The following is a 16055-nucleotide window of genomic DNA, read 5'->3' on the forward strand; positions in this document are numbered from 1 at the left end:
TAAACACAAAACCCCAAACACTTAAATTAGGTGAGCTAAATAACTGTTATCTGAAATACACAGAGAAACTGTCAACTGTCCATCAAACCCACCCACCCTTCCGCTCTCATTTTAAGCTTCTGAGGCCTAGGAGCATTTATAATTCTCCTACAAGTTCATACATTCCTTTAACACCTTGAACATTCCCTCTGGAACATATTCTCTGTGCTGGCTTGGGGTTTCCTTTCACTCAGCAATTTATAATGCTCTGACAACAAACTAAATGAGTGTGTCCTTCCTGAGCCCTACTCCAGTCAATCTGCCTGACTTTTCTGGTGCCATTGTTAATGCTGTTTAAATAAGTGAAGTGGGGTTGGAGAGATGACTCAGCAGTTAAGAACACTGGTTGTTCTTGCAGAAGACCCTGGTTCGAATCCCAGCACCCACATGGCAGCTAACAACTGTCCATAACTCCAGGCCCAGGGGATCTGCTAGCCTCTTCTGACCTCGAGGGCATTGCACGACATGGGTGCACTTACCTACATGCAGGCAATACACACATACACATAAAATTAAAAAAAAAAAAAAAAGTTTTAAATAAGTGAAGCTTCACAATGTGTGTCCTTAAAAAATTTTTTTTGAGGGGCTGGAGAGATGGCTCAACAGTTAAGAGCACTGACTGCTCTTGCAGAGGACCCAGGTTTGATTCCCAGCACCCACATGGCAGCTGCGAACCATCCTTAACTCCAGTTCCAAGGGCATCCAAAGCCCTCTCTGACCTCCATGGAATCGCATGACATGGGTGCACTCACATACATGCAGGCAATATACTCATACACATAAAATAAAAATAATAAAATAATTAAATTTTTTCTTTTGAAAGATTTATTTACTTTTATTTTATGTGTATGAGTGTTTTTGCCTGTATGTATTTACACCAGGTACGTGCAGTGCCCAATGAGGCCAGTGCCCAATGAGGTCAGATCCCCTGGAACTGGAGTTACAAAGTTGAGCCATTATGTGGGTGCTGGGAATCAGACCTGGTCCTCTGTAAGAGCAACAAGTGCTCTGAACCACTGAGTCATCTCTCCAGCCCCTACAATGTATATTTTGGGAAGTGATTTCAAGTTCAGAGGTATTTTATTGAAGATATGTAATTTTTAATTATGAATTCTTTAATAGAGAAAGAATACTTGAGCCAGGAATGGTGGTGCAAGTCTTTCTAGCCCTTGGGAAGCAGAAGCAGACAGATCTCTGTCAATTTGAGGTTAGCCTGGTTTACACTGCAAGTTCCAAGCCAACTGGGGCTATACAGTGAGACTCTGTCTTTTCCCAATCAGTAATTTCTGTATATCTATGTTTCCTTCTCAGGGATAGATAGAAGAGAATGCATACATCAGAGTTTAAGGCCACTCTCTCTCTCTCTCTGAACATCCACTGACTCATCTATACAATGGACGAAATACCAGGAGCTGCTGTCAGGAACCAGAATAGCAAAGCACAGAGAATGTCATGCCCATGGGAAGCATCTATCAGGTGCTGTAGGCCTCATCATTAGTCCTCCTATGGCTACCAGGATAGGCTCCCATCCCCATGGCCCTACCCTGATAGGGACAGGCACCTACTTTGGCACTGTGGGCAGAGACAGTAGTTGTAACATACGGTGTCCGGTTCTTCTGCAGCAGGTCGATGTAGACCTCAGCCCCATCCCCACCATGGACACGCAGCAGGCTGAGCAGCTCATTGACATCATGGTGAATCCGAAATTCACTCATGGCTTAGCTAAGACACACCATAACAATGTCCTAAAGAGAAGAGGGAAGCTGCTTATAAAATTAAAACCTAGGGCTGGAGAGAAGGCTCAGTGGTTAAGAGCACTGGCTGTTCTTACAGAAGACCTGGGTTCAAATTCCAGCATCTACATAGTGGCTAACATCCATCTGTATCTCCTGTTCCAAGGGATCTGATGCCCTCTTCTGTCCTCCTCAGGCACTGCACAACACGAATGTACTTACACACATGCAGGCATAACACTCATACACATAAAATAAAAATAAAAAATTAAAACTTGAATTCTTTTTTTTAAACATTTTATTTTTATTTTATGTGTATGAGTGCATTGCCTGCATGTATGTGAGTGCACCCATGTCATGCATTGCCATGGAGGTCAGAAGAGGGCTTCAGATTCCCCTGGAACTGGAGTTAAGGACGTTTTCAAGCCTTCAATAAAACACATCACTGCCCAGGCTACGTCAGCCACAAGCCTCTTCCCTTCCCTGGCAGTCTGCTCCTTCAGAGTGCTGCTAAGGTCAACCATCTTCACTGCATTCACCCATCTCTTGCTCCTCAGTGATAGAGAGCTTCCAGTTGGTCTCCAGCCCACACTACCACTTAGGGACCCAGCTGCACTAGATGAGCCACTGGAATAGACCCTCCAGGTCTAGTTCTCACTTCTGGTCCAGCCCATACCCATGTGACCCTGGACCAGCTGGGGGTAGCTCTGCTATTCCCTTCAGCTGCTGGACAAAGTTTTCTGGCCCTGGCTGGAGAGACATGCCAACTCTGCCCTTTGAGGGAGTTTGCACAGGCCTAGGCTACTGTCCCTATCCTCAGAGGCCATACCCAGTTCTTAAGCCTTGAACTGTTAGGTGACATTTCCATCCATACCTCTGTCTGACATTCTTTTTGTACTCTAAAACCTGGGATGTTTCCTTTTCTGGCTCAGGTATAGCTGGATGCAAAGGTACTTAGAGTTCCATACATTCCCCATGCCACTGGAGCTACCTGTACAGCTTTACTATACAGCTCAGTATGTCCCAGGACCAGCAGTACTAGTATCTAGCCATTGGCCACAAATAGCTGAAATCAAAACTATATCTGAGTCAGAAGGGGAGGACACACCTGTAATCCCATAATTTGAAAAGCTGAGGCAGGAGATTCACAAGTCAAAGCTAGCCTGGGCTATATGGCAAGATCCTATTTCAAAACCAAAATCAAACAAAACTATATTTGATGTCCCTAGTGAAGTGATTAAAAGAGGGAAGTGAAAAGGGGACTTTGGAGGCTCCTGGCTAGTTTTACAAACCGGCCTAGGAAAAAAACAAAAACAAAACCAAAAACAATTGTTTTACAACTGGCACAATATCAACAGCCCAAATACTTAAAAATTTTTTTTAAAAATTATTTTTATGTGCATGAGTGTTTTGTCTGCATGTATGCAGGTGCACCGGCATCATGCAATGCTCCTGGTAGTCAGAAAAGGACCTCAGAACCCCTGGAACTGGAGTTATGGAGGGTTATTTGCCGCAATGTGGGTGCTGGGAACCGAAGCCAGGTCCTCTCCAAGAGCAGCCAGTGCTCTTAACGCTGAGCCATCTCTCTAGGCCCCCATATGCTTTTTGAGACAGAAGGTCATGAGGGATGAAGTTTGTCACAGACCCAAAAGTAGCCAGTTAGAGATATGGCCACAAACCTTCATTTCCAGGACACAATGACAAGTATCTGTGTCAGTTAAAGAAACAGTGCCCTTTCTTCCTTGATTACATTCCTACTGGTAGGCCCTGCTCTGGGGTGAAGTACTGGGGAGGGGCGTTAAAGCCCCTAAGGTACCACATACACATCTCCATCGTCCTTTTCTTTAGGTTAGGGTTTCTTCCCACATCTGCCTCTCCTGCGTCAACCCTGAACAGCTGCAGGAGGTGAAGGAGACAGGCGAGCCGGGGCCAAAGGAGCCCGGGCGGCCGTCGGGGGCAGATGCCTAAAAGGACCGGCCTCTCTGCAGCCCGCAGGCCCACCAGGATTGCGTCCCGGGTCGCTGTTCCCGCACCCCGACCCCGCGCCGGCCCCCGCATCCCGCCCGTTCCGACCACCACCCAGACTCACCGACGCACTCCGAGTCCCGCCGCGCTCCTTGCCCCGCCCCGCCGGGTCGCCACAGGAAGTTCAAGACGTCACGTCCGACCCCGCCCCGCGGACGGTGGCCCATGGGCTGAGGTAGCGCCTAGTGATGCTGTTTCCCCCCGCGCTATGCGCCCGCCTAGCCGGGGCGCCCGGGGCGGCTGAGCCGCTGCCGGTAGAGCGGGACCCCACGGCTGGGGCGGCGCCCTTCCGGTTCGTGCCGCGCCCGGTGCGCTTCCCGCGGGATCACGAGTTCTTCGAGGTGCGTGAGAACAGCGGCAGAGGGTCTCCGGAGCCCGATCAGGCAGGCCCTAGGGCAGGACGGCCCGCTGTGGGCGGGGCCTGTAGGGAGGGCTGATGGAGTGGGCGGGGACAATGGGGAAGGGTGGGGGGGGTGCTGGACGTGGCCCAAGCTGTGGGGCGGGGTTGCGAGGCCCCGCTCCACCAACGGCGTGTGTCTCCTCTAGGATGGGGATGTGCAGCGGCACCTCTACCTGCAAGACGTGCTTACTCAGGTGTCCGAGGCTCCGGAGAAGTCCATGTGAGCAGCTTGGCCTCGCGGCCTTTGCCTTTGGCTGCTGGCGCTGCCTCTGGCTCCTCCCTCCCAGCTGCCTGCATCCTAGGACTCTAACCACCCTCCACCCCATGACTTCCTCAGTGATAGCCTCCTAGCATTATCCTGTCTGACCTCATTCTTGGCTTAGCTGGCTCCTCCTTCCCTGGCCTTTTGGTAGGGCTTGAGGTGGCAAGGGAAGCTCTGGAACTGTTTCAGGCTTCCCAACAGGAATCGGGGCAGGAAGTCTGACATGAGTTCCTGCCATCAGGGAATGTGTGCGGCCTTTCAAGAGACGCCTCCTTTCCCAGGGTTCCGGAGTTCACCTGTCAGGTGGCTGGCTGTTGCCAAGTGTTTGCTGCCCTAGAAGACTACCAGCATCACTACCACATGCTGCATGCGAACACCTGCTCCCTCTGCAGCCGTGCCTTTCCCTCTGGGCACTTGTTAGACATCCACATCCTGGAATGGCATGACTCCCTGTTCCAGATCCTGGCCCAGAGGCAGGACATGGTGGGTGCTGGCCTACTCTGGACACATCAGCAGTGGGAGTAGGAATTCTGGCTGGGTTAGGGCTGAGTGGAAGTGACACCTTGTCCTTTGTAGTACCAGTGTTTGGTCGAAGGCTGCCTAGAGAAGTTCAAGACCAGCCAAGACCGGAAGGATCACATGGTGAGGTTCCATCTGTACCCTGCAGATTTCCGGTTTGATAAGCCCAAGACAAGCAGAGGGTATGTGTGGGACCCAGTTGTGACTGCCTGGTACTTAGGTCTGGGAACAGACACTAGTCAAAACCTGACTTAGTATTTATGCATAGGTAGCTGGAACTCTGAGGACAGCAAGTTAGAACCCTCAGGTTATACACAGAGTGGTTTGCCTGTGAAAGGAGACAGGAAGGATGCAGGTGGGTGTTCATGTTGAGCTGAGCCGAGCCCATATGCATGTGCACATACCTGCACCTGTACATACATACACTAAATAAAAATTGTGTGGATTGGAGTCTCATTTTCCTCAAACAGCACACTTTGCTGTGTAAAACAAACTAAGTCTTCAGTGGTTCTTTCCATCCAAGGGCTCATCTCACAGAGAAAAATCCTACAGTACTGGATTGGCTCACTGGTATTGGGGACAAGAATCTGTACTCTACAGATAGTAAATCTCCTGAAAATACACTTGAGGCTGGGGATGCAACTCACTAGTAGAGTCCATTTCTAGTACCCACATCAGACTGGTTGGATGGCTCACAACTGCTTGTAACTCCAGCGCCAAGGGATCCAGTGTCTTCTGGCCTCCATGGGCACCAGTACACTTGTGGCAGATACACACATATACATAAATTAAGAAATAAAAATCAATATTTTGAAAATACTATTTTCAGAAGCTAGTGGGTGCTAGACATGGTTGTACATGCCTTTAATACTAGCACTAGGGAAACAGGCAGGAAGATCTCTGTGAGTTTAAGGCCAGCCTGGTCTACATAAGTAAGTTCCAGGCCAGCCAGGGCTACATAGTGAGACTCTGACTTAAAAAGCAGGGCTGGAGAGATGGCTCAGCAGTTAAGAGCACTGACTGATCATGCAGAGGACCCGGGTTTGATTTCCAGCACCCTCCTGGGGGCTAACAACTGCCCTTAACTCCAGTTCCGGGGGATCTGACACCCTCCTCTGACCTCCACAGAGGACATGCACATGTATACATGGTAGAATCATTATACTAAATTTATAAAATATTAGGCCTAGCTGTAAACACACAACCATGCCATAGTATTCTTCTAGAAGCTTGAAAATTTCACTGTAACATTAGGTTATGCCAAAACAGTAAGAAAACATCTTTTCAGGAAAAAGTATCTTCCTTGAAAGTTTAGTCTTGGGGGAGCCAAATAGAGGCACTGTTCAGTACTCTGTCTTCTGCAGCCCAGCCATGCCAGTTGCAGCAGACCTGTTAGCCAGAGCCCTACAGGATGATGGGGCTGCCATGGAAGTCTGCTCTGAACCCACTGCCCTGCCTCCCTGCACACGGACCTATAACCACAGGTCAGTGTGCCCATCTTCCTGAAATCATTCTCAGTATGTGCTATGATCCTGGGCTCTAAGAGAGGGTGGTATTGGGAAAGAGTATCAGTGTTACTGATGTTGATAGCCTGAATGTTGTGTCATGTGTGTGTCCCCCTGTCCTGTCCCCTCCATACACGCTTTGGCCCCTGAAACAGTATCCAAAGTCATGCAAACATTACTTCCTTCACTGTCATCTCTACTGGGTAAGAAGGCCCTTCTGCTGTTTTTGCCTGGCCGACTGTCTTTCTCTGACTCTGCTAAAGTTAACTTCAAATAATATTTTGGGAAAAAAATGGCCAGAGAATCCAAACTGGCAGGAAAATGGATATGTGTGTCCCTCAGTTGTCTTCCAGCAGCCACCTTCCCACAGCTGCCTGGACCTTGGTCTTTGTGTACCCTGCATGCCAGTGGTGATTAGGTTTCAGTGGCAGGGATAACAGGAAACCAGTGCCACAGAGACCTCAGCAGGAGCTGGCCTTGCTGGTTATGTTCTTCTGAGCAAGTGGGCAGTAATACCAGGATGATATCCCACAGGAAGCAAGTCTGAGACTGGTAGGGCCCAAGAGAGCAGTCTCTATTTCCTGAATATTCCACAGAGCAAAAGGAGAACATTCCAGAATATGAATATGAAGGGAACACAGACAAGCCTGCTATTATAAATTGGGTTATATGTTGTCAAAGATAATACCATTGTTTGATACGACCTTTTTTTCTGTTCCAGAATACCTTCTACTGTCTGTTTTGGCCAGGGTGCAACCAGAGGGTTTAAAAGCAGTAAGAAAAAAAATAAACACCACTGATGGACCCTGGTGAGGAAAGCCAGGCAGACTGGGGGTTGGGAAGGGGTACCAGGGACTTTCTCTTGCTCCTGGATAACTGCCCTGGGCCAGACCCTTGCCACCTCCTTGTTTTCATGAAGCAGCCAGTGCTTGTTATCAGAAACATCAGGGACCTGCACATTCCAGAAATAGCCAGGACACACTGCAGGAGTGAGATAGGGAGATAACCTTCCTGCTTCAGCAGGAGGTTAAGAATGATGTTTGTTGGGATGTTTCTACTCTTAAGAATGTCATTTTTAAATATATGAAATAAATATTTTTCACTGATGGTCTCTAGTCTCCTTTTTGTGTTTGTGAACCAGACAGAAAAGGGGATGATAGTGAGCTGTGAATATTCTGCTTTCAATATGAAGTTTTCAGGGAGATTCATGAAGAGTCTCAGCATCATCCCATAGGGGCTGTGAATGAGAGGTCCAGCATAGCCACAAGTGAGTCTAGGATCCTCATGCTTTTAGAGACATCCTTGCTGTCCTTGTGCTCCACCCAGCCAATAAACCCCACTGGGACTTGGCATCTGGAAGGGTACAGGAGGAAAGCCTGGAAGGAGTGTTGGAGACATGCTGCAGGGAGAGTGGAGCAAATGTGGGAGCTCACAGGAGTGCAGGTCTTACTGAAAGTAGAACTATCCCAAGAGAACAATGACCAACAAAACCTATCCTCCTTGGGACACTAGGCCTTGGGAGACCAGGCACAGGGGAGCCATCCACCAAAATGACCCATCCAGCCACAAACATCAATAACAAGCCCCAGAGTTGCTGCAATATTTTACTAATGTTAAATTTACAACACAACAGAAACTAGGTCTGAGAAGAAACAATGTACAAACCACATCCTGAAAGCAAAGGCAATAGAAGCTGCCTGTGAGGTGAGAATGCTAGGGCTGCCGGGAAAGACTCACAGCCATAATACACATGTTCACAGAACTAAGGGGGAAAGGAGCGTGATATCTCAGAGACCTTGAAAATTTAAAAACTAACAAAAGTGGGGCTGTAGAGATGGCTCGGTGGTTAAGAGCACTAACCTCTTACAGAGGACCCAGGTTTGAGTCCCAGCACCCACATGGGAGCTAACAACCATCTGAAACTCCAGTTCCAGGGAATCTGATGTTCTCTTCTGACCTCTGCAGGCATTGCATGAAAAGGTGCACTTACATACATACTCATACATTTACAATAAAATAAACTCACCAAAGGACTCACAAGGAGAGCTGAAGTGACAGAGGAAAGAATAAGTGAGCTTGACAGATTGGTTGATGCAAGTCAAAGAAGTGAGCAAAGTAAAAAAGCAGCTCTCCTCTATAATCATAACATGAGAAGGCTGAGGCAGGAACATTGCCAGGAGTTGAAGGCCAGCCTGGGCTGCAGAGTAAATCCCAGCTTTAAGAAGAGTGTGGGGAGGAATGGCATTTTTCGCAGAAAGAGAAAATGTAATTTAAAACTTCATATGGAAGCACAAAAGAATAATGCTAAAGGTAATTGCCGTATATACACGTTATATGACAAACCATAGTAATAACAAAACAGTATGGTAAAGACATGAAAGCAGACACAGACCAATAGAAGAAAATAGAGGGGATAGGAACAACCCCATGCAGCCACAGCCACCTAATCTTTGACAAAGGTGTCAAAAGCACATTGGAGAAAAGATAGGCTTAACACATATGGTGCTTGGGAAAGTTGATTTCACAGGTAGAATGAAACAATCCCTGACTCTCACTTCCACAAAAATCAATTCAAACTGGATCAAAGACCTTAATGTAACACCTGAAACTGAACTGCTAGGGGAAAACACTTCAAGATATAAGCACAGGCAAGAATTTTTCTGAAAAGGACTCCAATAGCTCAGGAAATAATTCAAAAACTGACAAATGAGATTACATAAAGTTTAAAAGCTGCATTGCCAAGAAAACAATTAGCAAGGCCAAGAGACAGTCTATAGAATGGAAGAAAAATCTTTGACAGCTATCTAATAGGTATTAATATACAGTATAGAAAAAAAATATTAAACACCAAAAGAATAAATAATCAATAATTGGACAAATAAATTGAACAGTTACTAGAAAAATGGTCAGCAAATATACAAAAAAGTGTTCAACATTCTTATCAAAGAAATGCAAACCCAAATTGCACTGAGATTCCATCTGACTTATGAGAATCACAATCAAGAAAATAAATGACAAAGCTGGAGAAATGCCGGGCGTGGTGGCACACACCTTTAATCCCAGCACTTGGGAGGCAGAGGCAGGTGGACCTCTGTGAGTTCAAGGCCAGCCTGGTCTACATAGTGAGTTCCAGGCCAGCTGGGGCTACAGGGAGGCCCTGTCTCAAAAAGACCGAAAAAAAAAAGCTGGAGAAATGACTCGGTGACTAAGAGTGCATTCTGATCTGACAAAGGATCTGAGTTTGGCTCCCAACACACACATCAGGCAGCTCACAACTACTTATAACTCTAGTTCAGGGGATTCAGTGCCCTCTTCTAACCTCTGAGGGCATCTGCTCTCATGTGCACATACCCTTGCACAGAAACACACATACACATACTTAAAAAAGTAAATATTGAAAAATTAATAACAGCAAAGTCTGGAGAGGATGTGAAGAAAAGGAATCTTTAACACTGTTGGTGGGAATGTAAGTTATTTTACTACAGAAATCAGTATGGCGGTGACTCAAAAACTAGCATAAGCCCTCCATTTCACTCCCCGGGATTTACATATAGGGGGACTATTTGGGAAAAGGGGACCTATGGGAAGGGGGGAGCAAGACAGGGTAATGGAGGTAGATAAAATACATTTTGTATATATGAAATGTAATGAAAACCATTGTTAAAGATTTTTAAAATGTCGATTGTGTGTGGTGTGGTGTGTGTGTGTGTGTGTGTGTGTGTGTGTGTGTGTGTGTGTGCATATGAGTGCAGGTGCCCAAGGAAGCCAGAGGTATGGATCTTCCTGGAGGAAGGATCCTTCCATGAAGTTTCAGGTGGTTGTGAATTGCCCATTGTGGTTGTTGAGAACTGAATTCAGGTCCTATGGAAGAGCAGAATGTGCTCTTAACCACTGAGCCATTTCTCTGTTCCACAGTATTTTGAACAATGAACATACACTAAAAATTATGAAAATTTTTTTCATACTTTTAAAAAGAAAAGAAGGGTGCTGGAGAAATGGCTCAGCAGTTAAGAGCACTGGCTGCTCTTGCAGAGAATCCAGGTTCAATTCCCAGCACCCCACATGGCAGCTAACAACTGGCTGTAACTCTAGTTTCAGGGGATCCAATGCCTTCTTCTCACCTCTGTAGGCATTGCATGGTATGAGCACACTTATATACATGCAAGCAAGTCACTCTTACAGGTAAAATAAAAATAAATAAAATATTTGTTTTTATTTTTATTTATTTATTTATTTTGTCTTTTTGAGACAGGGTCTCCCTGTAGCCCCAGCTGTCCTGGAACTCACTACGAAGACCAGGCTGGCCTAGAACTCACAAAGATTCACCTGCTTCTGCCTCCCAAGTGCTGAGATTAAAGGCGTGTGCCACCACGCCTGGCTATAAATAAAATATTTTTTAAAAAGAAAAACAGTAGGGCTGGAGAGATGGCTCAGCAGTTAAGAACACTGGTTGTTCTTGCAGAAGACGCGGGTTCGAATCCCAGCACCCACATGGCACCTAACAACTGTCTGTAACTCCAGTCCCAGGGGATCTGACAGCCTCTTCTGACTTCCGTGGGCATTGCATGACATGGGTGCACTTACCTACATGCGGGCAATACTCTCATGCAAATAGAAATAAGAAAATGAAAACAAAAACAAAAAAGCACGCCTTTAATCCCAGCACTTGGGAGGCAGAGGCAGGCGGATCTCTGTAAGTTCAAGGCCAGCCTGGTCTACATAGTAAGTTCCAGGCCAGCTGGGGCTACAGGGAGACCCTGTCTCAAAAAGGCCAAAAAGAAAAAAAGAAAAACAGTAAAAAGAAGAGAAAAACCAAATCCCACAAGCTTCTCTGAAAATAGACATCTAATCTATAAGTGATATATAGACTTCTCATTAGCAACAAAAATACAAAAATAGATAAATAAATATAAATAATAAAACCCACAAGCTGGGCTTGGTGGTGCAGACCTTTAATCCTAGCATCCAGGAGGCAGAGGAAGGAGGATCTCTGTGAGTTCAAGGCCAGTTTGGTCTGCATAGCAAGTTCCAGGCCAGCTGGGGCTCCAGGGAGACCCTGTCTCTAAAAAGACCCCCCCACACACAAAAAGAGAAAACACAAGAGAACAAGAGAAAATTGCCTTGCCAGGCATGGTGGTACACACTATTAATCCCAACATTAAGAAGGCTGGCAGATCTCTATGAGATCAACCCCAGCCTGGTCTACATACCAAGTTCCAGGTGAGCTGAAACAACAGGGAGACCCTGTCTCAGCCCACTCCCCCCACCTCTTCACCCCCATCCACCCCCATCCTCACCAAAAAAGAGAAAGAAGCTTGACAAACATTTTAAAATCCATGTAGAACTGCAAGAGACCCCTGGAAAGAGAAGAACCACAGGCAGAGAGCGCTAGGTAGGACCAGTCACTTCCTACTGAAATTTACTTCAAAGCCATGGTAACCAAGACAGCATGGTGCTGACACAAGATGGATATGCAAATCAATAGAACAGAGTGCAGAGTCCAAAAATAAACCACACATATATCATCATCTGACCATCCAATCAAGTAGAAAATCTGTTCAGCAAATGGCGTTGTGAGAACTGGACAGTCACATAAAAAAGAATGTAGAGTGATGGGTTACATCTGTATTCTTAGCACTTAGGAAACTGAGGCAGGCAGATCTCTGTGAGATCAAGGCCAGCCAGGCCTACATAGCGAGTTTCAGGCTAGCAGGGATCACAGGGAGTTCGTGTGTCAAAAAACAAAAAACAAGATTCAGAGTGGAAGCTCCTTGTATTAGTTAGGGTTCTCTAAAGAAACAGAACCGGTAGAATGAATATGTATAGGGATTTATCATCTTAGCTCACAGGATAGAGTCTGAGTTGTCCAACAATGGCTGCACCACACTGGAGAGGCTGAGAATCCGTAGTCGCTCAGTCCACAAGGCTGGATGTCTCAGTAGTCCCAATCTGGCGCTGAAGATCTGATAAATTCCAAAAGATCAGGTAGTCTTCAGTCTACAGCAGCAAGATGAACTCACCAGCGAGAGAGAAGGCAAGCAGCAAGAAGCCTGGTGGGCTCTTCTGCCTTGGTCTTTTATACCGGCTGCCATCAGAAGGTAACGCCCACTTTTAGGGTGTGTCTTCTGGCTTTAGATGATCCAATCAAGAAGATCTCTTTCATTTCAGTTAATCTCAGATCCAATCAAGTTGACACCCAGGATTAGCCATCACACTCCTGGAAGAGTGATAGTGGCAGCAGTGAAGATGAGCTGGGCTGGGACCATGGCAGAGGTGGCAGAGATAGCAGGGGAGGAGGCTGTGGTCTTCAGGGAGCTGTACGTAGAGGCATGACTCAGGCCAGCAGCGGGCAGGGCAGCAAAGAGGCCTGAGGGCAGTTCAGGGCAGCATCTTCCAGAGCTGTGCCTTGGAGTGAACAACCAGCCCTACCTCTGTGAGAGTGGTCACTGCTGTGGGGAGACCCGCTGCTGCACCTACTACTATGCGCTCTTGTGGTTCTGGCTGCTGTGCTGTCTTTGAGCTGCGGTTGCACTTTCTACCACTGAAGAGCTAAACTGCAGCTACAACCATAGCAGCTACACCATGAGATCAACTTGTTGGCTTACCATGGGGCATGCCATGGGGTTGGCCCTGTCCCTATTGCTTGATCTCCACCTCCTGAGAACCTTCAAATCTTCAGTCCATGAGGACGAGGTTCACCTCCCAGGCACACTGCTGCCTCCTTACCCTATGGCCCCTGGTCACCCCCTCACTGCTTCCAGTGAATGTACCTGCTGCTTCTCCTGCCCTGCCTACTGTGAGGGGACAAATGTGGAAGGTGTTTCCTTCCATTAGAGTGCCCCCTTCATCAGGAGGGTGAACCCAGGGCAGGGTTGAGTCCAGTCCACACCCCTCCCTCCTGCTGCTATCACAGCCTGACTGGTGACTGAGATATTGAGCTCTGTTCTTATCCTAACTCCACTGAAGGTGAAGCCAGTCAAGATGAGAGCCAGTGCCACCCAACCAAATCTGGAGGACCATTCCCCTTGTACACTACCCCCAGAGCCCACGTCCCAGGTCTCTCCCAGGACCTGGCTTCCAGTTACAGGGACATTCCACGAGTAGTTTTAGGAGGATGACTGGGTTACTTGCCCACCAGGAACAGGCCTGGTCCCAACTCCAGTTCTCTATTTGGGCCTCTCCCTACCCTCCTAGAATCTGCCTGAGAGGGTGGGAACTGAGAGGGGCAGGACCTAGGAACTGTGCTAGCTTTACTCACCTCCAAGACATACACAGGAGCCTTTTAATCTTATTAAAGAGATGTGAACCAGAAAACACAAACAAACATAAAACAAAATAAACAAAAACAAAAAATTTAACTAGATGTCTTTCTGAAGAAGATAAATGGTCAATAAGCGCATGAAAAGATGTTCAACCTCATTTATCACAAGGGAGTACAAATTAAAATCTCAATGAGACTTCACACCCACTGGTTGGCTAGAATTAAAAAGTCAGATAGTTACAAGTGCTGACAAGGCTGACAATTTTGAACAAGTGTGACTCAGCCAGTGATCATAGAAACAATGTTGAAGTACCTTACACACAGTCACTATTTGACCCAGAAGCTCTTCTCCTAGGTACATACCTCCAGAGAAATGAACACACATTCACACAAAAACTTGTATGTGAATGTTCATAGCTGTAGAATCTCGATAGGCATAAGATAGATGCAACTCAAATATTCATCAGTTGTCAAGTGGAGACACAAATGGGTTATTTTCATATAATGGAATATTTTTCAGTCCTAAAAAGAATTCATCAGAAGCTGGAGAGATGGGGAAGTGATTAAGAGTAGTGGCTGCTCTTGCAGAGGACAGGTTTGATTCCCAGTACCCACATGGTAGCAAACAGTGGCCGAAATTTCAGTTCCAGGGGATTCAATGCTCTCTTCTGGCATCTGTGGGCATTGCAGGGTATGTGGTACACTTACACACATACAGGCAAAGCACTCATACATAAACTAAAAGTAGATCAATAAAAACATATCTCCACTGTCTTTATATATATATATATAAACTGGGCCTGGTGGCACACACCTTCAATCCCAGCACCCAGGAGGCAGAGGCAGACAGAGCTCTGTTAGTTCAAAGCCTAATCTACATAGCAAGTTCCAGGCTAGTTGGGACTACAGGGAGACCCTGTCTCAAAGACACACACATGAAGCACTTAATCATGCTGCCACACAGATGAACATTGAAAACTAAATAAATGTGGTTGACAAAATAGTTCAGGGGGTAAAGGCACTTGCCACCAAGACTGAAAACCTGAGTTTGATTCCCAGAGCCTACATGGTCAAAGGAGAGAACTGACTCCAGCAAATTGTCCTCTGACTTCCACATACATACCATTATACATATACAAAATAATTAAATAAAAATGTTTTTTTTTAAAAAAAGAACTAAGTGAGGCCAGGTGTGGTGGCATACACCTTTAATCCCAGCACTTGGGAGATAGAGGCAGGTGGATCTTTGTGAGTTCGAGGCCAGCCTGGTCTACATAGTGAGTTCCAGGACAGCTGGGGCTACAGGGAGACCGTCTCAGAAAAAAAAAAAAAGAAAGAAAGAAAAAAAAAAGAACTAAGTGAATGAACACAGGCACAGACACACAGACACACACAGACACACACAGACACACACACAGACACACACACAGACACACACACACACACACACACACACACACACACGCCTTGCTGTATGATTCAATTTCTAGGGAATGTCCTGAGCACCAAAATCAATACAGGTAGAATGTTGGGTTTTTGTGGCTTAGGGCTGAATAGAGGGGAAGAACAAAACAAGCTGAACAGTCATGAGTGTCTGGAAACACAAGTGCTGCTACTGTCTACTAACATGGAGGACAGCCTCATATACCTCATATATCATGTGAGGATTGTACCTAGGTCCTGCCTTTTTTTTTTTTTTTTTTTTTTTGGTCTTTTTGAGACAGGGTCTCCCTATTGTCCCAACTGGCCTGGAACTTACTATGTAGACCAGGCTGGCCTTGAACTCACAGAGACCGGTCCGCCTCTGCCTCCTGAGTGCTGGGATTAAAGGTGTATGCCACCATGCCTGGTCCTAGGTCTTGCTTTTTAAGCAATTTTTGAAAACACATGCTGAAGCATTTATGGAGGAAAACATATGACTTCTAGGATATGTGCCAGAGTAACCCCATGGAAAGAACCATATGGGGCTTTTGGGACTTTGAACTGGTAACTGCTGAGACTGAGAGGTAGGGGTGTGGAAGTATATAACCCACTTTATCTCTCTGTCTCTGTCTCTGTCTCTCTCTGTCTCTCTCCCTCCATACCTAATCCCATATCATATGTGCGTGAATGTGTGTGTGCCGGTAAGACTCTCTCTTAGGTGCTTATAAAGAGAAAAGTAGGGAAGTGGGCCCAGCAATAGGAGCCAGACTCTGGGACAAGGAAGATCATTATATTCCTAGACTTTCCTTGAACACATGAATGGATGGACAGTTGAGAGGCTCATGTATAAGCAAACCTTTTCACCGGGCTGCACAGAAAGGGCAAGTGA

The 16055-nt window shown here is 46.4% G+C and overlaps 2 protein-coding genes and 1 pseudogene across 5 annotated transcripts in view; 2 read left to right on the forward strand and 1 right to left on the reverse strand.

The window, feature by feature from the left end:
• The window catches only part of Tubgcp2 (tubulin gamma complex associated protein 2), a 31228-nt gene extending 27229 nt beyond the window's left edge, over positions 1-3999 (reverse strand). For all 3 annotated transcript variants that reach the window (XM_008823172.3, XM_008823171.3, XM_029558699.1), the window contains exons 1-2: positions 3862-3999; positions 1605-1784 (exon numbers count right to left, since the gene is read on the reverse strand). In XM_008823172.3, coding sequence (XP_008821394.1) covers positions 1605-1754 — 150 coding nt within the window. In that variant the 5' untranslated portion in view covers positions 1755-1784; positions 3862-3999. The remainder of the gene's footprint in view (positions 1-1604; positions 1785-3861) is intronic.
• Positions 3961-7590, forward strand: Znf511 (zinc finger protein 511). Of its 2 annotated transcripts, none has more exons than XM_008823169.3 (6): positions 3961-4138; positions 4344-4417; positions 4741-4942; positions 5036-5160; positions 6343-6462; positions 7205-7590. In XM_008823169.3, exons 1-6 carry the CDS (start codon positions 3986-3988, stop codon positions 7281-7283), a joined length of 753 nt encoding a protein of 250 aa, XP_008821391.1. In that variant the 5' UTR covers positions 3961-3985; the 3' UTR covers positions 7284-7590. The 2 variants fall into 2 exon arrangements, with proteins under 2 accessions (XP_008821391.1, XP_008821392.1); XM_008823170.3 differs by having other exon boundaries at positions 3997-4138; positions 4701-4942.
• Positions 7591-12747: 5157 nt separating this feature from the next.
• LOC103725856 lies at positions 12748-13601 on the forward strand (annotated as a pseudogene).
• Positions 13602-16055: the final 2454 nt, after the last annotated feature.

The sequence above is a fragment of the Nannospalax galili genome, unplaced genomic scaffold, assembly GCF_000622305.1.
Source record: "Nannospalax galili isolate Female #2095 unplaced genomic scaffold, S.galili_v1.0 scaffold49, whole genome shotgun sequence".
NCBI classification, from domain to species: domain Eukaryota; kingdom Metazoa; phylum Chordata; class Mammalia; order Rodentia; family Spalacidae; genus Nannospalax; species Nannospalax galili.

Coding starts and splice junctions, on each gene's coding strand:
- Znf511 (XM_008823169.3), top strand. CDS start 3,986: ATGCTGTTTCCCCCCGCGCTATGCGCCCGCCTAGCCGGGGCGCCCGGG. Junction 4,418..4,740: donor GAGGCTCCGGAGAAGTCCAT/GTGAGCAGCTTG, acceptor CTCCTTTCCCAG/GGTTCCGGAGTTCACCTGTC. Junction 5,161..6,342: donor AAGCCCAAGACAAGCAGAGG/GTATGTGTGGGA, acceptor TGTCTTCTGCAG/CCCAGCCATGCCAGTTGCAG.